Source organism: Motacilla alba, chromosome 11 (assembly GCF_015832195.1).
Source record: "Motacilla alba alba isolate MOTALB_02 chromosome 11, Motacilla_alba_V1.0_pri, whole genome shotgun sequence".
In the NCBI taxonomy this organism is placed as follows: Eukaryota; Metazoa; Chordata; class Aves; order Passeriformes; family Motacillidae; genus Motacilla; species Motacilla alba.
In genome coordinates, this window is record NC_052026.1 from 7413685 (window position 1) to 7440605 (window position 26921).

Sequence of the window (26921 nt, forward strand, 5' to 3'; positions counted from 1 at the left end):
GGACTCTTCCAGAGCACTAGCGCGGGCGCTTCTGTCGGGGCAGGGGGCTGCAGCGCTATTCGGATGCAATGGTGGTTTCTATTTCTAATTCTGCTCCTGCGGTGGCATCGCAACACTGCGAGATCAGTCGTATCCATTGCAGTTAAGTTCGCGGGATCTGGACATGAGAGGATCGAGCGTGTACGTGTAACTGTGCCAGCTCTTCGGCATTTCTCCTGACCGCACCTCCCGCTCGCGTGCATCTGACCAGCGCCCCGTTCCGACTACGAAATACACCGATCCCCAGCACTCGTATCCTTCCTCTGGTTTTGGGAACTACCCGAACGACCATGCATCGGTTTGTCGTGGTTGCCAGGCAAGCTGCGGCGCGGCTGTGCGGCCGCGGGCCGGGGGGCTGCCGGGGCGGAAGGACGGACATGGCTCTGCGCTGCGCCGCTTCGCTGGCGGCCGGGCGGCAGCCGCGGGGTCCCCGGCGGGAGGGGACGGTGCGCTGGAGCAGCGCTGCCAAGGCCTCCGCCGTGAAGATCAACGAGAAGGCGAGCAGGGAGAAGATCCTGACGCTGGAGTCCATGAACCCGCAAGTGAAGGCGGTGGAATACGCGGTGCGCGGCCCCATCGTTCTGAAAGCCGGGGAGATCGAGAAGGAGCTGCGGAAGGTGAGGCAGGGGCGGCGGGGCGGGGCAGGACGCGCTCCCCGCAGCCGCACCGGCTCTGCCCCGGGCGCTCCTCCGCCGCCGCTCCCGGCTGGGGATGTCGCGGGGCTCGGCGGGGACGTGACACCCTGCGGGGCTGAGACGTGACCCTGTGGAAGCCTCGGGAAAGCGGGAGGCACTGCGAGTGCCGCTGCAGGGCTTCCTACCGAGTTAAAAACTCTCGGAGCAGAGCAGCCTTTTCCCCATCCCGCTGCTGCCCCGAGCCGTGGCCGGACGCGCTCTGCCCGGGCCGGCCCCGGCCCCGCTCCGCCGCGGCACCCCCGGCCCCGCGCCCCTTCCCACGGGAGGCGGCAGAGGCACGAAACAAAGGAACCCGCCGGCCGGCTACTGTTTATCTGGTGTCACTGGCTGCCTAAGGCAGATACGGGACACCCCCATAAAGCAGTGTTTACATTTCTCCGGCCACTTCGACCCTTTGCTGCAATCCCGTGTCCTTTGTGTTATACAAGGGGGTGAGTGACCAGCTTTCATCATACTCGTAGAGCGTTTAAGTCGTTGGTGAGGATTTTAGAGACCCTGCCTTGGCCGGGCAGGGAGGCGCCGGGCTCCTGACAGGTGAGCTGGCCCGGCTCTCCAGGCACTGCTCCGCAGCCTCACCCAGCGCTGCTCTGGGGCGTCCAAGGAGATCACCGAGAATGTGCTCGTTTTTTTTAGTTGCAGAAGTTGAGGTGCCCGAGGACAAACCTTCAGAGCACAAACACTCAGTAACGCTGCCCAAAGTTGTAGGTGGTTGGTACTCTTTGGCGGATCAGATAATGCAGCAGGTCCTAAGGGTCTGGGCCAGTATGTGCTAAATAAAGCATCCAAATCAGTCAGTGCTTACATTTTGCTCTTCATATTTCTTTCTTATTCCTTGAGTATTGAAACAAAAGATACTAAATAACCCTTAGCAATACAGACATGGCTTTCTGCCTCTGCTGTTTAAACCACAGCTTTGTGTCTCATCACAAGGACACACTTATTTTTGTTTTGATGAAGCATCTGGCAGAGTAGTTTTTCTATAATTTTAGATATTATTCCCTGCTGTCACTGCTTTAGAGAGTCTTTCTAATACCTTATTACAGGTACTGCAAGACCATTTTCGTTAGTTCATGTAAAGTGCTTTGAACAAAAACGTGCTTCAGCAATTCTAACCATGAGAGATTAATTCTCTGGCCTTAATGTTACTTGGTTCCCCTTGTTGTAGAAGGTGAAGCATATTTTCAGTTCACTGTAGTATATGCATCAACTATTTATGTCTAACTCAATAATTATTACAAATAGCTTCTTTTTTTTTAGAATTTCACTTTAAAACTTCAGAGTGGTAATGAAGAATTAATTTTGGAACATCTGTTTTGATTTTTGCCTTAAAACTTGTTTATAAAGGTGTCATTCTGTTTATGCAGCTAGGTTCCCTAGTGGATGCATTTTCCAGAGTATAAAATCTTCCAGTGTTATCACTATGTTTGTTTTCAAGTTAACATCACAGAGCAGGAGATGTTACTCGACAAAACAAATATAGAAGGCCCTTCACAAACTCCTCCCAGCTCCCCTGCTTACTCCAGTTACCAGCTGAATCACTGGCAGAAAGAATAATCTACTGTGCACTTTTGAAAAAATATAACAGCAAATCATTGGCAATCGCTTTGTTAAAAGATTTTTATGTCAGTTTAGTGTTGTGCTTACTTATGTGGCATTTTCCATTTGATTTTTTTCCTGGAGCCAGTCTCATGAAATAATGTTTGCCATTGATAATGGCTACCAGCATTCCTAGGGGTGACTGTGCTTTAACACAAGTAAGGCAAACAAACCTCCCAGCTGGCAGGGAGAGAGGACAAAATTACTGCAGAAGTTGAGACACTGTATCTGCAGAGAACACTGATCAACTTCAGTAGAAATCCTTTACTTGCTTCCACACTTCTCAAGTTACTCATTCCTCTTTGCTTTTATGAGACAAATACTGTTATTCATTCTCTTGTTTAATCAGGCTGTCTGCTAAAGCATACAGTGTTGAGTAATACCTAGGTTCCTCTTAAGTATTATAGGCTATCTAATTGTCTATTTTTTTTGTGTGTGTGTGTGTCTGAAATTTAATTCTGTGTGCTCACACATCAACGGCACTTCTTTGTTTCCTTTCTATTAAGTTGTACAGCTTTTTCCATCCCTCTCAACCTTAGCTCACAGGGTTAGGCCAAACACTGCCAGCAGAATTAACACTGCTGGATAAAAGGAAGAGGCTGAAGTGGTTGCCACTTCAGGGAAGAGGAAGGAGATGCCCCACAGCATCTCTAGATCCATGGCCACTCTTCACTAACAGCAAGAATTGCCCCATAACACTCCTCCACCTCTGATGGGGAAAGAGCTTTGCACAGGCAGGAGAGCACAGGCTCCCTGGTGTGAGGTGGAAGCACTGCAGTGGCTGGGGGTAACAAGAACAGGCAGAGGTGAAGCAATGGCAGTAAATCTGCATTTATCCTGTTCTGCCCAGATGCCTTTAGGTAATTTGTTTCTGAACCCAAAGCACCCTAAATGCAGCCATTGTATCTAATCAGGTGTGATAGAGGCTCTCCCTGTTTAAGCTTGGTTCCATTTGGTTACTCTTATACTCGTTAATACTCGTAGGGCTGTTATGGAGACTATAAAACAGCTACTTGAAGCTGTTTGCACAGTGTAAGCTTTCATCTTCCTTGAGGTTTGTTCTGCTGTCTCAGATCCCAAAGAGCAGCTCCTCTGTTATTCTCTCTGGCACTTGCTGCTTCTCTATATTAACTGCAAATGATCACAACAGGAGCTGTAACGCCACACTGCACACAGAAATAAGGACTGAAATGTTACTCAAGAAGTCTCTGACTGGACAACTGAAGGGATATTCCTTAAAAGAACAAATAAAAGTGAGGCATTCGTTTTAGCTCTCGTGCCTGGGACTAAGCCAATGTGACTAGTAAAATACTCAATTAAAGCAGATTAAGATTGATTGCCCAATACAGGTGGGGCGTGCTGTACTTGGATTTCACAAGTTTTGTTGGCTTGTGTCCTGTATTCATCTAGGTGGAAAATCAGGGCTTTGATCTACATTAAGTCTTTCAAGATGGAAATCCTCATGCAAAATCAGTGATTGGATTACTTTCCTGAGCCTTTTTTTCATAATTTTGAAATTGTGTCATGCTTTGAAAGTGAAAACCCTTTTTCTTTTCCTCTTTGCTATTGGTAGCAATCAGCTGATTCTGACTTACTAAGATGACAGAAAGAACTAATTCCAACCATTTTCTTGGTGTTTCTGGCAATTTTTTTAAGCAAGCTAGAACACAGGTATTTTAATAAAGGATTACACTCTAAATAGAACTCAATCAAATAAGACCTTTTTTTCTACCCCCTTTGTACAGACTTGCCTACAAATGGCCACTGTATCAAGTATTGACTTTAATTACATATCAGATTAGAAATTTGCTCCTGAATACAAATTCAATGCAGGAATAAAGCAAGGTCTGAGAGGAGCCCTTCTCTTTACCTAATCAGAAATAACAAACTAACTTATCTTTACACAGGTAGGACACATACCTGATTTGGTGCTTTGCATTCATGCTAATTTTAACTGACCTTGTTATGGAAAATCCCTTCATATCTGTTACTCTGACATTTCACTGATACTCTCCTTTTCTCCCCAATTCCTGATTGAGTTTTTCATAATGTCAAGTTCTGTGTTAGGTTCAGCAGCTGCCTTACATCTCCTGGCAAATCATGTGCATGTCAAACAGCATTTCAGGATCCACAGGTCAGCTCAGGTGACACTGGAAGCAGGGCCTGGCCCAGTGTAAGGCACACAGTGTCCTTCCAAACGTTCAAGCCAAAAGGGAATTGTAGGGTGGAAAGGGGGAGAGGGATGGTGTGCAGGGATATATTGGTAGCACGTAGGGAGTTCCTTCAGATACCACAGGTGGGTAACACATCCCAGCCCTGGGCCTGGAGCCATGGGCCTTCAATGGCATTATCCAGTTCCTATACACTGAAGCCCCTAATTTTCTGTTACCTTTACAGCAAAAGGGTTGTACATTCATCTCCTGTGCCCACGCTTTTCATTTGCATAACTATTGCAAATAGATTCCTGTTTCACGTTTATTCAAGCCACTTGTTCACTCCCTACATTGCTATTTAGACAATAAAACTACCAAAATCCTTCTGCTTAGGTAACTGAAATCTCAGGCAGCTTCTGCTAAAGTATTTTGATTAAAATACAGTAGAGGTTTGTTTTGGTTTTTTCCCTCACTAATTCATTACACTTTTAAATTGAATAGAAATAATAGAAAAAGCTCTGACTTAGAATCTAGCCTTAATTGTAAATGTGAATTGACTGTGTCCCTGGGAGTTTTGGAAAGATAAAACACAATTTAGACAATGACATGCAGAAATATAATTTAACATGCCAAGAAAAAGATACAAGATTGACTGGTACACCCAGTAATGAAAGATGTTAAGCTTAAATTACCATCCTATAATTTTCTGCTTTGAATACGTGACTGTGTGCACACGAAGGAAGTATCTTCCAGGCAAGAGCATCTGACCTCATTAAGACAGAACTGTTGTTCCTCAGTTGTCTGTACATGTTGCATACATAAGTGAATCTGTAGTAAAACCCATGGTTTTTAAGATGCCAAAAACTACTGCAGATGAAGGTGAAAGAAAACTGGTTTCAAGAGCACAATTATCAAAATCATGTGTTCAGAAGCTCACAACCCACAGAATCCAGGTTTTGATATTTTCTGATAGAATACATTAGCAAAATTTATTCTAAAATAGACCTTTTCCAAAAACTCTTCAAGTTAAGAGGGTCTTAATGTCTAATCGCTTTCTAATGAGCATTGTTCTAATTCTGTCATTTAATTCTTTTATGAAATCTAGTGGTTTACCTATATAGGCAAAAATTCTGAATGCAAATCCACTTTGATCAATGTGTCAGGCAAAAGTAACCTGAGGACAAGTCCTGTTCTGTAATCTCTGAATCAGATCTGCCAATTAATGGTCAGCCCCACTGATTTTCTCGTGTGATGTGAGGGGCATGCAAGTCATCACTGCCATTTAAAGTCAAAATCCAGAATTTGCCTTCTCCTTCATCCCCAAAACAGCTCATGTCAGCTTGAATTACACAAGCATAATACAAACTCAAAGCCTTACTCTATGGTAAGCAGGCCAGGTTTATTTTTCTGCTGTGAGCTGTTTTAATAAAAAGATTGGAATGCTAATTCAGGTCTTCAGATCCCTATTAGTTAAGGGCCTCTGGGCAGTGCTTTCTTGGCCTCTTGAGAGGAGGACAGAAAAAAACAAGCAAGTAACTTGGCTACTACAGCGTAGATCTCAGCTATGCTGAAATGTTTGGGTTTGCCAGCTCTGATTGTAGAGCTTGTTTGTGCAAGTCAAGTCACAGCAAAAGCAGTCTCAAGGAAATAGTACAGTGTTTCATAGTGTGGTGTTACTGCCTGATACCCACCGAGAGGAGGCACAGAGCAGTGGCGATGAAAATGAAACAATTGGGAGCAGCCAGGAGCAGGCAAATTCTGAAATTCAGAAATAGCTGCAATAACACAGTTCTCTTCTGGGATTAAAAGCAGCTCACATTTTCGTGGCCTCCTCAAGGGAGCTCCTTTCAATTCTTTCCTATTGCCATTACCAAATCCACACATGCTCTCTCCAGAGGGATGGTTTTCCTTTGAAATTTGCTGAAGATTTAACAAAGACAGTGTCGGGTCAGTTGGTACCATTCTTTACTCTTTCTGGGCACGGTTGGTATTTTGCAGTTTGCCTGCACTGTCAGATGGTACCTTTGTAAAGGGAACCTCCAGGTACACTGAAACTCCTAAGAGACAAAGCAGGTCCTGGCAGGGCATTGCCCTCATGGTCGTTCTTTGGGGTGGTGTATGTGCTGGCATCACATTGCTTCTTTGATCAAGTAATTCTCTTAACACTTCTTCCATCATGGCTCTCTCCTTGAGTGACAGCTCATCATTTCATACTGTTCTCCTTTCCTGATGGGTTTCCTGAGGCTCTGGGGATGTCTAGGGGAAGAGGAAACTTCCCCAAATGTGGTTAACTGCATAAAGATTTCTGTTGACTTTGCACCAATGAATTCTAGTTCATGTATAAAAATCCCTTCTCCCAGTTTTGTGTGATAATTAGATACAGTTGTTAGAATAATTGTGTCTATCTTGCTTCAGGTTTCATCAGGTGTCTTAAAAGATGCATTTCCTCTAAAAAGAGCAGAGAGACAGAAGTAACAGTTGAAGGAAGTAATTTCCAAAGACCATATTCCAAATCCTGGAAGATTCTTTTATTCCATTAAAATCCTTTCATTATCCAGAAGATGGCTACTAAAAGACAGTACATGTTTTTATATTTTCTCTTTTACATGTGGAGGTGAAAGGCGACTTCTACAGCTTTAAAAAAGGGCTACTACCATGGATCTGTTTGCTGACACTGTCAGAGGAGTGGCAGGAGCCTGGCCTTGTTCCGAGCTGAGGCTGAATCACGTTGTGAGCACAGTGTGAGGTGCCGCCAAAGGCAGGAGGCTGGAGCAGGGCTTGTTTTGTAGGGCTGGGCATTTCTTTTCCTCCTTGATGTGGTTTGTACCCTCTTCACAAGGCAGGAGAATCAATCTGGAACTTACTGCTCACGAGTTTGTTATTAGAGCTCCTGTTATGCAAGCTTCCCTTCTGCAAAGCTTCGCCTGCCTCAGTGCAGCCAGGCTGCCTGTGGAGCACACCTTGCAGGCCTGCCTGCACCCAGACAGAGGGAGGCCATGGGACACAGGCAAATGTGCTGGGGGATCCCTAGAGGAGAGCAAAACAACTCCAGTGGCCCAGTTCCTGCTCCCCCTGTGTGTTCCTTGGCTTGCGGGGACATAAATTGTGTCAGCTCAGGTGTGTTGCTGACATGGGTAAAGACTGCTTAGCCTTCTGCAGTGAAATAAATCTGTGACCTGTTGCAGCCCTTTTCCTGCTGCTCTACAGTTTGATACTGAGGTTATCAACATCACATTCACATTGCCTCCTTTCATACAGATCTTTCCACAGACCTTCCAAAAAGTATTTGGCATAACCCTCCCCTTGGATACCCACACTCATCTCCACAGGAGAAGCCTTGACACAAGTAGCTGGTGACTGATGCTGCTCTGTCTGAAGGGTCTGAGCAGAATTCTGCCTTGAACCCGTCTGCAGAGTGTCAGGCACTGTCCTGACTCCCCTTGCTGCCCGCTTCTGATAGCCCTGCTTTGAGACTTTGACCCATTAACATTCGGCACTTGTTCTTGCCTGTTGTTGTTTTCTGTTCCTTCTTTTTGAAACGGTGAGATGGGACTTCTTGTTCTAAAAAACTTTTTTAGATTTTTTTTTTAAGAACTTGTTTAGAACTTTTTGTTCTAAACTAAATCTGAGCAACTTCTGATACTCCTTTTTTTTTCCATAGAGAGGCTGGAAATCAAGTAATAGAAAAATACTTAGTGGCCATAACAATTTTTGTGTAGATTTCACTGGGAGAGGATATAGCAAGTCTCATGAAGACAGTTCTAAAGCTGATATTAACTCGTTGTCAGGGAAGGAAAAGGCTCCAGTTATTTAAAAGCATTTCTCTTTTGAAAGACAAAAAAGACAACAGTAGTTGTAGCTGAGACCAAGAAATACAAATTAGTCAAGAGCACCATGGGCCTTTAAGCCCAAGTGGGAACTGTGTGCCACACAGAAAACACAGCATTTGTTCTCTAACCAGATTTTATGGTGAGAGAGCTATTGTGTATGGTTTGCTGTTTGTTCCAGATCCATCATTTGAGAAGCAAAGGGACTGTGGGGTTTGTGGAGTAGGTGATGATTCTATACTTGCAGGGATGGCAAAAACACTGAGCTTGGCCCTAATAAAGATATAAATGGCATCAGTGCTAATAAGCTCCAACATTATTTATGATAAATGTGACACAGGCACCAATAAGGTCTGTTACCTTCGTTTCAAAGGCTGTACCACTATAAAAACTCCAAAAGTACATTATGAAATGCCAGGTACCTTTCAGCATTTCACTAACCAAAGAAGCAGGTTTTTTTTTTTTAAATTGCAGAGCACAATAGTATTTGGGAGCAAAAAATATAATTAGTCTAATGTAAGATATTTATATTATTAGGGAGTTGATTTGTTTTGGTTTTAATCTGATAAATCAGAGTATTTCTATTTCATGTTGCTGTGTTCTCAGACTGCCTAACTTCAGGCAAAGAAAGTATCATCAGTATTCCTTAACAGATTTGTATTACTTTGCAAATCTAGTGAAACTGATTCAATTTGCTGTAAAGACCAAATGCAACCAAAATACGTGGGAATTTCTCTTCATTTCAAGCAAATTGAATTTGTTCTTCTTCTACACAGACCTTTCTCTTCCTACTTATTTGTGATTAGAATGGAACAGTGTTGTGCTGTCAGTGGACTCCAGATAGCTTGAAGAGAATACAATTTTAGGTGTTTGCATTACTCATAATTTACTAAACTTCAGCCTCAGATAAGTGTAATGTCTGTCTGGCACCCCTATTTCTAATTCTTTATTTAGAGCTGAAATGCAGCTCTTAATTTGGGGGCTCACTTAGATCAACAAGCATAAAAGCAAATGACTTTTTGGACTGTGGACTCAGTGTGTCGCTTTCAATTATTTTAAACATTTGAACTTTTTTTTTTTTCAATTGCTGCTAAATGTAAGGCCATATAAAATTGACCCCTTGAATCAGGATCATGTAAGCCAAATTGTCTGGTCCTAATGCCATTTCTAACTACGTATTTAATTTTAAAAGAAAGCCCCCAGGTGCTCTCAGATGTATGATGGACAGGGTCCATCCAGGGGGTACTGGGAATTGTGCAGCCTTGAACCTCCAAATCTTGGCGTTCCTGGGAATCTGTATTCTTGGTGACTACCTGTATTATTGTTATTTCCACATCTGGCTTCTGGTCTGTCATTGAAGTCCAACACCATAGTCCATGGTGGAAAAGCAAAAATTAGTTAAGGCTTGCCAGCTACATATTCTATATCCAAATCCAGTAACTGGCTGTAAATACATGGACCAGGAAGAGGCTTTCTGTGTCCATACCCAGAGCCAGCTGGTATAGGTAATTTTCTACAGAAAACTAATCAGTCTGATTTTGCAGTTCCTCAGTCCACGTGACAATTCTGTCACTGTTAGGATGCCTCCCTACCACCTCTGAAATTTACATTAGAACAACTCCAATTTTATTATTGCCTCTCTCGCTTATTCTTCTTGTAATGTTGGCCTTTACTTTCAGTTAATCTTTTTTATTTAAACCACTGGTGATTTTTTTTCAACCAGTCAGTGCCTTGCCTTTTTAATGCCCTTATTTTATTTTGCTTTTTAAAGAGCTGTGATTGCTAATCAACATTCATTAACTTCTTTCCCTGTGTTCTCATGATGTATTCAGTTTCTCACAGGAAAAATGGCTGTCTGTTCAGATTTTGGAGACTAGGAAGCTTTTAAATATTCATGGTGATTATTTAGCACTTCTGTTCATCATACAGAGCCTCACTATGATATATTTTGTGAAACATCTCTACATGGAAAAGTGGGGTCATCATACAAGGAATACTTAATCTAAGTATAAAATAAATAAGCAAGAAGAACTGTTTTTACTCTCAAAGAACTAAAGGTTTTGAGGTTTCTTTTATTGGTGGTTTCTCAAATATCCTCAAGTCTTTTTAGCTTCTTTTAGCTTCTGATCCATCCCTCCCTTAAGTGTTTCAAAGAGGTTGCTCTAATGCTGACAACTCAACAAGCCTTTTTTTTATCTTTTCTACCTCAATATGTGGTTTTCAGCCAAGTCAGTCTCTTACTTGCAGCTAGCAGAAAAATAAAAGCCAGCCTATCATTTAAAAATGAGCCACAGTCAACAAAATTTCTGTAAACCATTTAAGATTTGCTGGCAGTGTTGTATAAGAAATGCATTAAGCTTTACATTAACCACTGTAGCTGTTCTGAGATCAGGCACTATTTAGTTACAGCCACATGACAGATACTAAAAAAGAATCTTCTACTACAGCCCTAACAAAACATTCTGAATGATCTCTTTCTAGGGAATCAAAAAACCTTTTACTGAAGTGATTAAAGCCAACATTGGAGATGCACATGCAATGGGACAGAGACCAATCACCTTCCTCCGTCAGGTAAGGCTACTATAAAATATTATTATTCACTTTTTATTAGAATGCCTTGAAGCTGTCTGATATAGGTATTAGTATAATTGATTCCCTACATGCAATTAGACTTAAAATAGTTCTTTTGTAAAGAATTTTAAATGTTCATTTCTGAGCCAAACTCCTATTGTTTGCTTGTTTGTCCTCTTTTAACACAGTAGCTTTCCTTAGTTTCCATATCATTCCCCACCCACACTTTTTCCTGCCACTTCTGTGTTATCAGTCAGCACATTCATTATCAATAATGCTCTTCAAGAAAGGAAGTGGTTCTCTTGAAAGAAAAAAACAAAAGCCTTTCTTCATCTGAGAGAATACTTTGAAATCTGCACGTAGCTGGCTTCAACTGCTTGTACTGTGTCTCATTTTGCACATTTTACCTCTGGGCAAGCTAACTGGTAGGTTAACTTTGAGGAAAGACTACAACAGAATTCATATTTGTATATTATTCCTAAAACACAAGGTTAAAATGAGTATTATCTTATTTGCTGAGCATCCCTCACACCCTCATGTAAACTCCTCTGTCTATAATAATGCAAATTAAGAGAGTTCCAGGACAAACTGAAGCCTTATCAAACTGAGGGTCCAGGTGATGAGACCATAAAATCGAGCTATGCAGCAAACTAGGGAGACCTGAGCTTCTTATAAATTATTCAAATGTATTACAGGTTATTCCAATGGTATTAAATAAAATGGGAAATCCTTTCTCCCCATGACTGTGTGCACACATGGATTAATTCATTGTCATTGTCCCTCAAGATGACAACAGCCTGTCCACATTACACCATTTAAGCATAAAAATGAGAGAGACTGGAATAAATTAAGCTGATCTCAAGAGAGACCTCAATTCTTTGTGTCTTACATTCCTTCATTAACTTAATTCTGCGGGGTTGTGTTTCTACTTTTACTATGTTCTATATCATCCCTTCTTTTTTAAAATAAATATTTCCCATGAATTCAAATCACTAAGAACTAGAAGTTATTTTGGGGAAGGATTATTAGAACATGTCACTATGACTTCAAAATTTGATTGTATTTCTCAGTTGTGCTCCATATTTAAAATCTTGATTTCTTGTCAATAAAAGTGGGCTAGGAACACACAAGAGTGGAGGATAGAGCTGCTTAGAAATAACATAGGAATAGTTAACTGTGCTTTACTGTGTTTGCACTATGCTTAGCTCACCTGGAATCTTCACTGTCTGTAATACAAATAGTTAATAATTCTAGAACTGTTGTTATCAGCTTAACTTGGAACCTGATAAGATTTTTTCTCTTCTGTGAGAACAACCCTTAAAAAAAACCAACTGCAAACTCTTCATCAGTAACCTGTGCTTTAAATTAGCCAGTATTTGTGATCTTCATTTCCAAGGGAAGTTAACATAATATATTCAACTTAAACTAAGCACAGAAAAGTGGCCAATTGACGTGTTCTTGGCACTGCAGGTAGTGGCCCTGTGTACATACCCAAACCTGCTGGACAGCCCGAGCTTTCCGGAGGACGCCAAAAAGCGCGCCAGGCGGATCTTGCAGGGCTGTGGAGGAAACAGCTTAGGTAAGGCTCTGTTCTGGTGTTAGAAACAACACAGGTGCTTCCAGATCTGCAGCTGATGGGGGCAGGCTCGCAGTGTCACCTGCAGACGGTGACCAATGGTGCAAATTTTTGGGGAACTTGTCACAGAGGAGAAGGTGAGGGTTATGGAGCCCTTGCCACAATAACATCTAGGCATAACTCTAAATGGAATGCTGAGGGGTTTTTGTACCAGGAAAGTGGCAGAGAGTACTAATGAGCCTCTGTTCTGTTGGTATGACATCTCTGAATCCAGAGCTCTGCGTCTCTTACTAAGACTAGGTGGAGGGTTTTACAGTTTTTACCTTCTCCACTTGTTTCTCTGCCAAGGAGCCCACTGTCCCTGTAATGCTGGTATCAACAAACAATATATGTCCATAGCTGATCCAGTGCACGCTCCTGGATCTTCATTTCGAACCATCAGTTGAAGAATGTTTTCTGGGGTATCAGGAACTCAGGTACCAAGGTGATAAGGAAAGCTACACTGCTGAAAGTCTTTTACCTTGCTGAGATAGTTTTAACTGAAGGTATCAAAGCTCTATTTCTCCAAGGTAAAATAACTCTTGAAAGAACTACAGAGCTCTGTTCTTCAACCACTGTTCCTACAGTGGCTGAGTGCACATGTCATATCCACATAAGTACAAACTTTGCATATTCATTACAAAGGAAATGTAAGAGACAATTTCTTTCTCATCTAGTTATTGTGCTGCCTACCTGTACCTGGCAAATGCCATGAGAATTTCTACTCTGCAGATACTGCTACAACTGCTGGGTGCAGCAAAGAATCTGGCACACTTACCTCCTTTCAAGTAGGCAAACAGTGACATTTCAGAGGACTTATTACAGTAATTGGCATATTTCTTAGTCTTTGTGATTGCAGTGCCTATTTGCACTGGTATATTTTGAGAGTAGGTGCTATAAAACTTAATAAAATAAAACATAATAAAATAAACAAAACATAAACAGTGATTGCATTAGCAGTATTTCAAGCTTGACAACGCAGCCTAATACAGAACGTGTTTTATCATCACCTCTTTTGTATTGGGTTGTCTTTTAATGTAGACCATTAAAAACATGTTATCAAAACTGAGAAGTTCCTCTACCTCAGTGGATCCCTTTCCTGTCTTACTTTGGAACGATAAATCCACATAGTACTGTTGGCACATAGGAGTTACTGGGGATACATGTGAATTTTGATTCAGTCTTTCTTTGTCATGATTGTCTAATTTAGGGATGTGGAAGGAGTTCTCAGAAGGAGCAGTCTTGGCCCCTTGGTGCTCCTTTCCCCTTAAGGGCATGGTGGCATGGGACACCACAGCCCCATATTATAAAGAATTCAGTCTTGCATAATATTTCAGAAATATGTTCCTTTTTTTTCAGAAGATCACACATTTCCCATAATTTCTGTTAGCTCAGTAGATTCTGAGGAAGTAGGCCTGAAACAATTGCAGTATTCAAATAAGATGATAATTCTGAATACGCACTGTTCATTTCAGTGGCTAAATTCAGGTTCTGGAGTCTAAAAGTTTTTTATTTTGAAATTATTTATGCCAAGAACAACTGTACCTCTAAATTCCTGACAACTAAAACCACTGTGGACTTTACTGATGTGCTGTACTGGTTTCTGCCCCCTGTCCACCCTCCCTGGCTCCAGTAAGGTGTGCCAGCCCCTCCTCTTGGCCTCTGGAGCTCATCAGCCTCTGTTCAGCCTCCCAAAACACGCAGCCAGAGGCACAGGGACGTGCAGCTGAATGGAAGTCACCCCTGTCACTTTGTTAGTCTGACAGCTTACTGCTGTTCTCTTCGTGGCTGAGAAGGAGAAATTGCCTTTCTTGTGAGAAAGCAAAGATGAGAAACTGGCCCCACTGTGTTGTGTTCAAAACCTTCAACTTTGTCAATCCAACACAAAGGTGGAATCACTGCATATGGTCAAAGCCATTTGAAGTGTTGCACCCTTATCTAGACCAGCCCATTTAAAGGTATTAATTGTAAAGTTAATATGAATATGAAATGACCTCTTGAAGTGAAGTAGAATGCCCTCATTTCCAATGAACATTCATTTGGCAAAACCCTACTCATGGTTTTGAGTCTCGTTACTCCCAGGCCGTGTATGAAGGCTCAGATGTGTCCTCAACTTCTCTTGTGTCCAGGCACTCTGGGGTTCTCCTGACACCACTTACTTTGCATGTGGGATAACTGGAATATCTTTCCAGCCATTTGAGACATCCCTCCTCTATATAAAAATGCATAATATATGCAGCTTTTGGGGTTAGGTTTATTTATTTGCATCCCACAGTGCAAACACGGGTTCTAGTCAAAGCCATCAACTGAGTACAAGTAAGTGTAGCAGCACAGTGCAAGTAAATGTTCTGTATGTCCTCAGAGTGGTAGGACTCAGCACCCAATGGAACGCAAGACAGAAGGACAGCTTCGGTTTGTTCTCCTCCATTAACAGCATTCTCCTGGCTGTGGTCAAAGATCCATGTACAGACCCAATATAACTTCTGGTCTTGTAAAAGTAAATGTTTAGGACATCAGGGGACTTGGTGCCCTGAATCACCATTTTATCCCATACAATTGTGCAGGGCTTGCAAAGGTTCTTTGTCTTTTTAAATCATGCTTTCACAGAAGTCCTACCGGGCAGACTACTAGCAGATAACTGAGTGATAAGAGTTAAGTCAGGCATAATTATTCCACTCCACCCAGCAAGCAAAGAAGATCCTGCAGCTTCCTGACAGTGTTCTAAAATAGATGTATACTTGTCACTTCTTTGTCCATCACTCTTAGGCTTCATAGCTTGAATTCATTCCTCACCTTGACCTAGGCTTATTTTTACTCTTTGTTTGTTGCACATTCTCAGCAGTGATGCACACAGGCATCTAACATCTCATTTTATTTGTGATTATTAGTTGTGCTCTGTAAACTACACGTGAGACTGGGGAGATTCTAGAAATTTCTGCTGAAAAGTGGTTGTGGGAGATGCTGTGGGGGAAGGAGAGAAGCAGTTTAGGATTTTTTTTTTGTTTCAGACTGTGGGAGAAAATGATATGTTATTTTCATGTTGCAAAGAAAACCCTTATATTTATCATGGATTAAAAGAAATTACTTTCTTTTCTATTGCACATGCTACCTCTGTTCCTTTTTCCCATTACTTAAATAGGAGTTTGTTTACATTCAGGAGTGCTTCCAACATAAAGAAAGCAGCTGAAAGACAGTAAAAATGGGATTGCTGTCCCAGTTTGCAAAATAGGCTTGAAATCACACTTTTTACCAATCCAGTATGTTATTTTTGTATTTTAGTGATGCCTATTGTATTTGTTTACTTCCAAATTAATTCTTTTGCTCTATGAACAAACCAGCTCCCTTTCCTACTCCATGGAAAAAAAAGCAAACCCATCCTGGGGATCCATATAAATATGGCTCATATATACAAACTACTCTATACAATACCAGCTCAGGAGTTTTGCTAGTAACAGAAAATCTGATGTACATTGCACTCAATTCTCGTCTCTTTCTGTTTTTTTCACAGGATCCTACACTGCCAGTCAAGGTATAAATTGCATCCGTGAAGATGTGGCTTCATATATTGAAAGAAGAGATGGAGGGGTTCCTGCAGATCCAGATAACATTTACCTCACCACTGGGGCAAGCGATGGCATTTCTGTAAGTGTTAAAGTGAAACCTGTTCCTTCAGGTACAAACTGTTACCTCTGCAACTACAGATCCCTGGTGAACCTCTGGTCTCACCAAGTCCTGTGAGTTTGATCTGGCAGTCAAGGAAGCCACATTCAATGAATATCCAGCCCTGTGAACACACCAGTGAACCCCCTGTGTGGATGTCAGGAGCCAGCTGAGAAGCGTGTGCAAAGTCTCTTAGTAGACATTAAATTGTACCTTTCTGTAGAGGTAATATGAAAGGAGCTACAGGTGCCTAAATATGAATTTAGAAGAGTCAGTGCATTCAGACTAAATAATGGTTGTTCTCAGTGGTTAAGACACTGGAGATTAGAAGGTATCAGTCACTGGAAGAGGGACTGAACCTCAGAGGTGAGAACTCTCAGTTCTTCTTCCAAGTAAACTCTGCTAGTGCAGATCAATGCCAGTGAAAATCCCAAAGATTTATTTCTGTTGGTGTATTTTAGTTTGTTTGAGAAAAACTTCAGGTTTTGGGTTTAACCAAGGTTCAAAGATGGCCCTCAGTTAAGACAGGAATAGCAGTCTCTATCAGACTGCTCCTTTACCCAGACACATTCACTGGCAGCGCAGCAGCAGTTTGGCTCTCATCAGGGCAGCCTTCGGCAGTGTGCTGGTGAAGGGGTTTTTCAAAGGACATCTAGTGGCAGAGCTCAGAATGACAGCGACCCGGCAGGAGCAGCTCTCCAGAGCTCTGCAGTCACTTGGCTTTCCAGAGTTTCTGACACTGGCAGCTTGTCAGGAATGGCAGCGCAGCACAGCTGATCTGCGCCACGCCGATTTGATTTCACCACTGATGTAAAGCCAGCACTACCAGGCTCATTCTTTGGCTCTTCTAAAGATAAAACAACTGTTGTTTCACACCTCAGGGGAGAGAGGGTGTTAAGGAGTTTTTAAATACGCATTTGGTCCTGATTATATGTTTTGGATGCTTGGTATTTTTAAACTAGTGGTGGGTACAAAATTATGTTGATTATAAATCATTAGCTTAGCAGCTGAGTGTGTGATGAGAGGCACAGAACAGCAGATTTCATACTAAAACTACAAAGAAATGAAAGGATACTGCTGCTGAGAGAAAAGATATTTTTGGGTTTAGATGCCAATTACATGCTGATAAGGATGCTTGCTTTGATTGCACCTGTACTTCAGAGTTCTCCTGTGGTTATAAAGGCAAGAAATCTCTTTGCTTCCTGCCCCTTGTGCACTGCTTTATTTAATTCACATGTAAAAAGCCTCCACATCACACAGACATTGGGCACAAAGAGATTGTCTGGACTGACCTTAGCACAAGCATTACCTTTCTGCCTGTATCTTCTGGACATAAGCTACATATGACTCTGTTTCCATCCCAGTACATGCAGAATTTGGTCTGCTCTGTTACTTGAAAATGAAAACATAATTGCTCCTGATGTAAAACAGGTTTCTCTGTTCCAAGGGAGAATCTGCACAGGCCCCAGTTCTTATTTCTGGTTTTATTTATTGGTCTCTTGTGGTTAATGAGATTAAATGAATGTAAGGCAATAAGCAAGAACTAGCTAAAGCTTCTTTGCTTACAACAGGGCATAGCAAAAAAAATCACGATCTTGATATTCCTGTTTCCAACTTGCCCTCTAGCCTTGTGCTCAGAATGTTTTTCCTAAATTTTGTAGTTGATCAGGCATGATCTTTGGAAGTTATGACATGAGAGGATTCCATTAATCTTAGACCATCCTCACTCAGCCAGTAACAACTTGAAATAAATAACTCTCTTTGACTATATGCTTCTAGGACAGAACTCCACCTTAACTCTACACTTTTTCAGGAAGTTTAATAACTTATTCCAGAGAATGTTATTAATTCCAGTGCGTGACCTTTTTATTTTTTAAAATTCCTCCTTTTTTCCCCAGGCAATTTTAAAGATCTTGATATCAGGATGGGGCAAATCTCGAACAGGAGTGATGATTCCTATACCCCAGTATCCCTTATACTCAGCAGCCATCTCTGAACTGGATGCTATCCAGGTGAACTACTATTTGGATGAAGAAAATTGCTGGGCTCTAAATGTGAACGAACTTCGCCGTGCCTTGAATGAAGCTAAGGCATATTGCAATCCAAAAGTCCTCTGCATCATCAACCCTGGAAATCCCACAGGTCTGTAGGAGTTTTGTTTAATGAAGGGGTTTTAAGACCATTTTCTTTCCTTTTTCATTCATTTGACATTGCAGGCAAATCCTAAGTACATATCAAATATGTTGAGCTGAATTCCAGAGAAGAGTGCTCAAAGTAGGACAGACTTTACTTTTAGAAACATATTTTTAGTGTCCTGGAACTCCAGAAAGGAGGGAGCAGATTCACTTCACAGGATCCCATGTGAAGCTGCTGCTTCCACTGAACTTTTCCAGACTTGTGGAATGACTTTCAGTCACTTTTGGTCTTTAGGAAAGATCTTGCTTCTGGCATGGCCTGTCGCCTCTTGGCTTCTGAGAGGCAATGACTCCAATAACTCAGAACTCAGTGGCAAACCTCCCTCAGAATTTAGCTTTTTGAGTAGCTGAGGTTGATTGGTGAGAAGCTTGCTCCCCCCTAACCATCATGCATGGGAGCATTTACAATTATTAGCTATACACAGAGTACTCTCAATAAGTCCTTGATTGAGTACTGCATCTCACACTCCCTTTGCTTGAGATGGACTAAGTTACCTTGTACCATAATTCTTCCAAAAATGCTGCTTAATTTCATATTTAGTGAACTGAATTCCAAAGTTCAGTAGCACTTTTCTGAGGAAGAGGGATATCTTCTTGAAAAGTGGGTAATCTAACTAGGTGTGGGTGAAAAGATTTGTATGTGTACCCTCCACTAACTTTCTTCTTGCTTTAAAAATCAAACTGCAGGACAGGTGCAAAACAGAAAGTGCATTGAAGACGTGATACACTTTGCGTGGGAAGAAAAACTCTTTCTTCTGGCTGATGAGGTAATGAAATAATCTATTCTCTCAAAAGCACAGCTAAGGGTACTCATATGAGGTACAGTTTTGTTCCATGTGTGGTAGTGGTATTTTTTAAGTACAGGGAACAGACTCTCGGTTATTATGTTAAGACATGAAGAGACAAGCAAGATTTTTAATATCAAAGGATCAGTATAGCAGGTGGCTTGATCTGGGTTTGAACTAGGGAGAAAGTGTAGGGGACACAAGGAAGAACTTTGGTGGAACAGACCTAAAAACCTTCGTGGTGCTCAGACCACTTCACATGGCAGAGACAGAAGGAAAATCAATTCAAACATACAAGTAAAGGTTAAATCATCCAAAGAAGCTCGCTGTTCTCCAAAGGCCCAGCCTTTAAGTGTGGTCACATCAGATAAAAAGTATCATTACAGTAACTATGACTTAACAAAGAACCTTGTGTCTTCTAACAGCTTTGAAGTTTTGAGTGTAAGGACTGTTTCTTCAGTTCAGATCTGCCTCTCTAAAAGGCCGTGTTTTATCCTTAGTTGGGGGAACAGAGCACATTAATGTCTTCTGACTGTTCAGGTTTACCAGGACAATGTGTACTCTGAAGGATGCCAGTTTCATTCTTTCAAAAAGATTCTGTATGAGATGGGACCCGAGTACTATAACAATGTTGAGCTGGCCTCTTTTCACTCCACCTCTAAGGGATACATGGGCGAGTAAGTCTGATTTAGTTTTTTTTTATTTCATCTTCCTCATTAATCTGGTTGGACAGCGCTTTCATATTACTGACCTGAAGGTAATCCACCATAATTAATCCTCTATTAATTTTAACTAAAGACTATTAAGAAAAGAAAAACAAGCACAGAGTAATGGATTAACTCAGTGGTTTTTGAAGTACCAAATAATAAGCGTATTTATTTCAGACACCTAATGCCTCAGTCCCAAAAGGTGAAATCCTACAGTCCCAATCTGGACCTGTGATAAAGGAAAATTGGCCTCCAACATTCAAGGGAACAGCTCAATAATCACTGGGATATTACAAATGCTTGGGTTTGGTTTTTTTGGGGAGGAGGACATGGAAGAAAAAGAATTTTTTGATTCAATGTATGCTGCTACAGCCATATGCTCTCGTTCTGAAGATTAAAGATCCATGTTAATTGTTAACTTGCCTACCAGGGAAGCTGCATGTCCACCTTTATCTCTGTATGGGATACTAGGACTTAATGACATGTCATGCAGCTCCATCTTAAATCATATCAGTGTGGCAGCTGTTTCAACAAGCTGTATCTTACCTATTGTGAGATTCTCATCAGCTATCTTTCCACTTCTGCAATCACTTTCATTGTTTTGTTGTATTTATAGACTTGAAGTTAACCAATCTCTTCTGTTCACTTTGTCACAGATGTGGCTACAGAGGAGGTTACATGGAGGTCATAAACTTGCACCCAGAAATCAAAGGACAGCTCGTTAAGCTGCTTTCTGTTCGCCTTTGCCCTCCAGTCTCAGGACAAGCAGCCATGGATATTGTGGTGAATCCTCCAGTACCTGGAGAAGAATCTTATGCACAGTTCATAAAGGTCAGCAATAACATGCTTGTTCTTTCGTGCATTTCACAAACCTGTCCTAAGTATCGGGAACTCATATTATGCACAGAGACCAAAGAGTGTTCTTTCGTTTCTCCTATCAAGTCAAATCAAAGGTTCAATTGAGATGGTCTCTAAAAAGAGCCAGGAGTGGATGCTGAGGAAGGAGACTGTAAAAAGAGGGCACACAGATAGAGACTTCTGCAGGTTATTGTCTGTCTGCAACACTGTAATTGTACCCTGCTAAAGCCTTTTTGCACTGCAGTTTTTAAGAGCACAGCTGGAATTTGGAACATTGTTTGCTCTAACAGCTCAGCAAAGCCCTACCAGTGTTTCATTTGGGGAAGGCCTTTTGAAACATCATCATTTCTCCTGGTGTTTTTATTGCTACTTGAAATGTGTCCAACTGAACACCTTCCTTTTAAACAGGAGAAGGAATCTGTTTTGAACAATCTTGCCAAAAAAGCCAAACTAACAGAAGACATGTTTAACAAGATCCCAGGAGTTCACTGCAACCCCCTTCAAGGAGCTATGTACGCTTTCCCTCGCATCTTTATTCCTCCCAAAGCCATTGAGGAAGCAAAGGTCAGTCAGTCGTTCTCACCCCAATCCATTTTAACCTCGTCTCACCTGCGCCTGCCACTTCTAATGATCAACTTTGATTCCAGAGATGGAGTACAAAGGCAAAAGATTCCAGAGATGGAGTACAAAAGTTTCATGGGCTGTGTATGATCTAAAATATAACATGACCTTTATTTGAAGAGAAGAAAACAGAACAGATCATTTCATCCCAGTGCTAAGGCTCCCAGGTTGAGAGTGTCCCCAAGGACATTGGTGTTTAAGTCACACAAGTAGCTGGCCCTGTGCAGTTCCAAATTGCTGCCCATGCCTGGGTTAAGGAGACCAGCTTGTGTGAGTGGCAGTGTGCTACTGACCCTACAAAAGAAGCCCCATTCACCAGGAATGGGAAAGAGGGCTGGAGCTTGCTACTGACCCTACAAAAGAAGCCCCATTCACCAGGAATGGGAAAGAGGGCTGGAGCTTGCTACTGACCCTACAAAAGAAGCCCCATTCACCAGGAATGGGAAAGAGGGCTGGAGCTTTCCTTACAAATTTCACCTTTTTGCCTTTGGGACAGTAACCTATGTTAATAAATGATAAGTCTTTCTGTTCCTAAGTAGAGCTCTGAAACCTAATTTGTAATATTCATTTTGTAAAGGGAATTTTATTAGCACAGCTGAGAACAAAAATAGGGCTGTTTTTCAGCTGCTTATTTGATTAGGTGTATAACCTGTACATATTTAAGAACCTCTCATAGTTATTAATCAGGGGACTTCCTAGGCAGCAGATTATTCTGGGGGAAAAAAATAGTAGCTGCCAACAGAACTGGAACACACAGTTCTCAAATTAATTTAATCTTATCAAATGTCAGTGCCTTAGATTTTTCCAAGTACAACTTTTAGACTCCTGACAAAAGTTACAAGCAGTCAAGGGGAATAACAAAATTACCTAAAGCCTTTCTTTTGAAGTGAGTTTTTGTGTAAGTTCTTCAGCCCTGCTCCTCCATGAAGTACTGTTAGTCAATTCAGTGTGAACTGCCCCATTAGCATTTGTTCCTCATCTTCCTTAGTAAAGGGAATAAGAAACTAATAATGTGACATTAAATTTCAAGGGGAAAAAAAAGCAATCATGAAATTCTATATATTAGGAATATTTTGACTTCAATAATTCCAAGGCATCCATTCCCTTAGGCTCATAAAATGGCACCTGATATGTTCTATTGCATGAAACTTCTGGAAGAGACTGGAATATGTGTTGTACCTGGAAGTGGATTTGGCCAGAGAGAAGGAACCTACCATTTCAGGTACAGTTTCTGTTTGTTTTAAAGCAAATTAGCTTTAAAATTATCAAATTAGTAGTAAGCAAAGTATCATCCCAGTTCTTTGTCTTCTGATTAAATACAAGGATTTTTATTTCAAGGATTTTTTTTTCAAGGATTTTTATTTATTAAATACAAGGATATTTTATTTATTTTTATTTTACTGTTGTCTCAGTTTCCACTGGACAGTTTCTGTGGACTGACAGCAAGGTCAAAGACCTGGTCTGCTAGACAAGCTATACAAGTTTTTATGGTGTTTTCACAGCTTGTTGGCATAATTGTTTTTTACATACTGGCATTTGAAATGCCTTCTCCAGGAATACAAACAATACTAATAGTTTAGACTTTAATTTTAAAGTTGGCTCTGGAATTACAAAAATTGCCCTGCATTCTTTTGGGGGAGGACGGGGTTAAGCTGTGTTTCCATATGGGAGAAACTGCATGAAAAATGCAGTATCGTCCCTATAAATCTGCTCTTTAAACACTCTGCATAACTTTACCAAAACAAGATGTTGAACTAAATATTCTAATACCAAAACTGTTGCTTTTGTTTGCAATAAACAGAACTTTGCTCCAGCCAAGCCACTGATAGCTAGAATTTAGCACAGAATTCAGTCTTCCTCACCCTCTGCTGGGTTGTTTCTGCATGTGAAACAGCATAGCAGAGGGTACCTTTAGCCTTGGCAGCTGTGCAGCACAGCCTGCTGGGTCAGATCCTGGGTACGTACAGCTCCAGGGGAAACCTAGAGTCCATTCCTGCAGCAGTGTGGGAAAGCCATTGTGTTCTTGCAAGCAGCCTGGCATCCACACCCCATGGGATTTTCAGGGTGTGCAGAAGAAGGGAAAAGGGACAAAAACCTGCAGAATGGGATGTTGCATTGTTCTAATGCTTCTGAACTCAGTTTTCAATTAAAGAAAAAAATGTACATTTACTCATAACTTACAACTCTTAAAGCTCAAAAAACTGGGTATAATTTGGCATAAATGCCCAACAGTGGAAACTGAGTTGCTGTTATTTCTTACTGATAATCTTCTACACCACTCAACAGAAAATAACAGTTCTTGAATTCCTGTGTTCTCACCAATAGAAACAAATTGCTCTAGTTTAATGGTATAGTTCAATTAAAGTATAAATGCAAAAAAAAAAAGAGATAATAACATCAAGAAGATGTTAGACTTAACATGTTACTTGCTGTGCCTTGAGATTAATCAAGATCTGTGCAAAGATCACGGTTTAGTTGGTTCTGAAGATAATAAGGGCTGGTTTTTTTATTTCTTTAAATATTATTTTTCAGAATGACCATTCTTCCTCCAGTAGAGAAGCTGAAGATCCTACTGGAGAAAGTGAAAGACTTCCACATAAAGTTTCTTGAAAAATATGCATGAAACTACTGTGGCTTTTCCCCCCTCATCCCCTCCCCTTCAAGGCAAATGCAGACAATGAACAATGATGTGCTGAGAATGTGCTGTTTATCTAATTTAACTAAATTCAAAATAGATAGAACCAGACTCAGATACTGCTACAGCTTATTGGACTATTAAAGTTATGTCTGGTGTAGAAGACATTGTTACACCAAGTTTTTTTTTAAAGGGAAGGGGAAGAATGTGAAGAAAGCGGTGAAAAGAAAGAGTCAGTAAATGTTTTTGTGCCTTGATTGAAAGTTACATGTGTGAACTTTTGACTCAATAGGTTGGGGAAGGGAATTGCTCATTAAAATTACTACTGTCATTTGGGTTTTTACAAAACAGAAATGCCAAGTTCAATTGTTTAGATAGGAATTTGTTTCCCATCTTAAAATTCTACTAAACAAAAATCAAAACTCCTACATTATAGGTATTGCTTGGTTTAATTTTTGTTGTTAAGTGTGAAGTGTTCTCCAAACCCGATCAAGCACGCTGTAGGGACAGCGTGCTTATTTTAAAAAATCCTCAGCAGATGTGTGCAGATACCTTTGAAATTCTGCTGAAAAGAAACCCTGCTATCCCAGCTCAGCTGGAATGGAATATACAGTTTTGATCAGAGGAGTAAACGTGGTGTCTGCTTGAACAATATTTTTATGAAAATGAAACATAATAAGGAATACAATCTTCTTCCTGTGCTATTCAACACATGATCCCAGCATAAGAGCACCGAACACTTCCTGCCATAACAATTCCAGGAGTCTCCTGTTAGCCCACATCTTTTATACACATGGAACAGAGTAAGTTAGTGTTTCAAAGCAGATGTGAGTACAGTCAATCCTTTCAAGCCGGGTAAAACACAACCCTTTCAGAACCGCTCTGTCTGTGGGGAGCATTTGTTTGGAAACATCACACAGCCCCTCGAGCTGGCCAAAATCCAGCTGGAGCTTGCAAAGACTGACACGTTGTTACCAGGAGAAATGCTGGGGCTGATTTCTAATGAAGAGGAAGGTATTTAAAGGAAAAAGTCTAACACCAAGCATAAAGATAATGAAAGCGCAGCTGACACTTAAATCTTCCACAGTCCTACTGCTGTCTGAACGATCCTGAGTGCTTCTCAAAGCCCAGCTGAACAAGGTGGCTATCTGGGAGTACAGCTGAGTGACTCCACTAATCTCTGCCAGCTTCCCTGCAAAACAAAGGACAGCTTCTGTTTCTCTAGAGCTGGAAGCTGGACACCTTCTGCTAGCTCTGATAAAGGGCTAAAAGAACAGAGCTTTCTGTATTCAGACATGAAAGCATTAGCATTTGTCAGGCTTAGGCTCAGAGTTACAGAGTTTATTCATCAAGAATATCACATTCGATCTAGTAATTTATTTTAAGTTATTATTTAGAAGTAAACTCATTTGAATGTCTACCGGCACTTTGTGAGGCTGCTGTTGTAGCTAGTCCACCACCCTGTGCTGATCCAGCCTACTAAAGCCAAGGGCTAGAGAAACACCATCCAGATAAACCTGTGCCAATTTGTCCTGTGAGGAAGATGGGACGCTGCCAGTAACTGTCCTTGCCACAGCAGCCCCTGTCTATGACCCGGCATTAGCAGTGGCTGAGCTTCTCGCAGCTCCTTGCTGAGGCTTGTGAGAAGAATTCATTCCTCTCGATCACCTGCCAGGGCTCACAGGTTATAGATGAAAATGGCTGCTACACAAAGCTGCTGTGGAGGATTGGAGAAAAAAATGACGTTTTTCTTCTCAGAGCAGTGCGCCTCTGGGAGGAGAGCGCACCGAGAGCACTTACGCTGCTGCCATCCATTGAGAAATACAACCTGCCAGCACCCACCACTTGGCATCCTTAATATGCACTAATAAATAAAACAAACCCAGAAAGCAAAACCGTGGGAGGAGATCGGAGTAATGATGTGAAAATAAGACAAACAGCACTTTCCTACTCTAGGAATGTGTCCAAATCAGATCTGGCTTTGGACTCTTAATGCAGTGTAGATTGAAACTAAGATCTAACAATGGGAGTTAGAATATTTTTTATATTTTTGTAACTACAGCTTTTTCATGGGGTAGTATTTGTAATCTAATAAGTCAATAGATTTTATATTTGCCTTGCATTTGCACCTGATACTTCTGGAAAAAAAATGTAAAGGTTTACAAGTTTATAATGATAATTTACAGGTGTGAAAGGCTTTTTGTTTTAAGTCGGGACAGTAATTCCTACACTTTTGAATCAAAATATAATGGCATAAACTGAGTTTTTTCTAAACATTCTATTATGGTGCCTTTTCTGTTTCTGACATTATAAGGGATAACAATTTATTCTTGATGCATCTCATATGGAAGGGTGGTGATTTCTATTGTCCATCCACAATATTTGTATGTATTGTGATAAGGTTAATGTGCGTTTTTGTGGAACAATCCTGTAAACCTAAGACAAAAAGGCTTGTTTTCCATGTCTTTGAAATATTTCATTAATAACAGACAATTCTTCCTTTCAAATGCATGCTTCTAGGTTTGATCTTCCTCCAGGTGCTCCTTATAACAGTACTTCAGATGTATGAGACTTCCAAATAATAAAGCACATGTTAAAAAAATTGTAATACTTCTCCATTTTCTATGTCACTGGAGCAACACCAGCTGGATTGCACTATGACACATTTAATCCCATGTTCAAACCAATATTTACTAATACTTAATACCCATGTACCAGATCATTAATTTCTGCGTCACTCCAGTTTATGGACTTGACATTTGTCCAACTTATTACCACAAAACTATTCCCTACAAGTGCAGAACTGTAAATAGAGATGGTCTTAGGCAAGTTTATGCTCATAATTAATTCTATAATGTAAGGAGTTGTAACCAGGAGTCAAGCAAGCCAGACTTCTTTCTTCACAGAGAGGATCAGCCAGGCACCTGAGGCTGATCAACTGTGTCCTGAAAGCTTTGGTGAGGT

General features: G+C 41.1%; 1 protein-coding gene across 1 annotated transcript; it reads left to right on the forward strand.

The window, feature by feature from the left end:
- Nucleotides 1-26559, forward strand: GPT2 (glutamic--pyruvic transaminase 2). The gene is made up of 11 exons (XM_038148166.1): nucleotides 1-656; nucleotides 10792-10881; nucleotides 12352-12460; nucleotides 16005-16138; nucleotides 18055-18298; nucleotides 19039-19118; nucleotides 19677-19813; nucleotides 20500-20674; nucleotides 21110-21265; nucleotides 22432-22544; nucleotides 23855-26559. The coding sequence occupies exons 1-11, from the start codon at nucleotides 330-332 to the stop codon at nucleotides 23943-23945; spliced, it is 1656 nt and encodes a 551-aa protein (XP_038004094.1). The 5' UTR covers nucleotides 1-329; the 3' UTR covers nucleotides 23946-26559.
- Nucleotides 26560-26921: the final 362 nt, after the last annotated feature.

Coding starts and splice junctions, on each gene's coding strand:
- GPT2 (XM_038148166.1), top strand. CDS start 330: ATGCATCGGTTTGTCGTGGTTGCCAGGCAAGCTGCGGCGCGGCTGTGC. Junction 19,119..19,676: donor TCTTTCTTCTGGCTGATGAG/GTAATGAAATAA, acceptor CTGACTGTTCAG/GTTTACCAGGACAATGTGTA. Junction 19,814..20,499: donor TCTAAGGGATACATGGGCGA/GTAAGTCTGATT, acceptor ACTTTGTCACAG/ATGTGGCTACAGAGGAGGTT.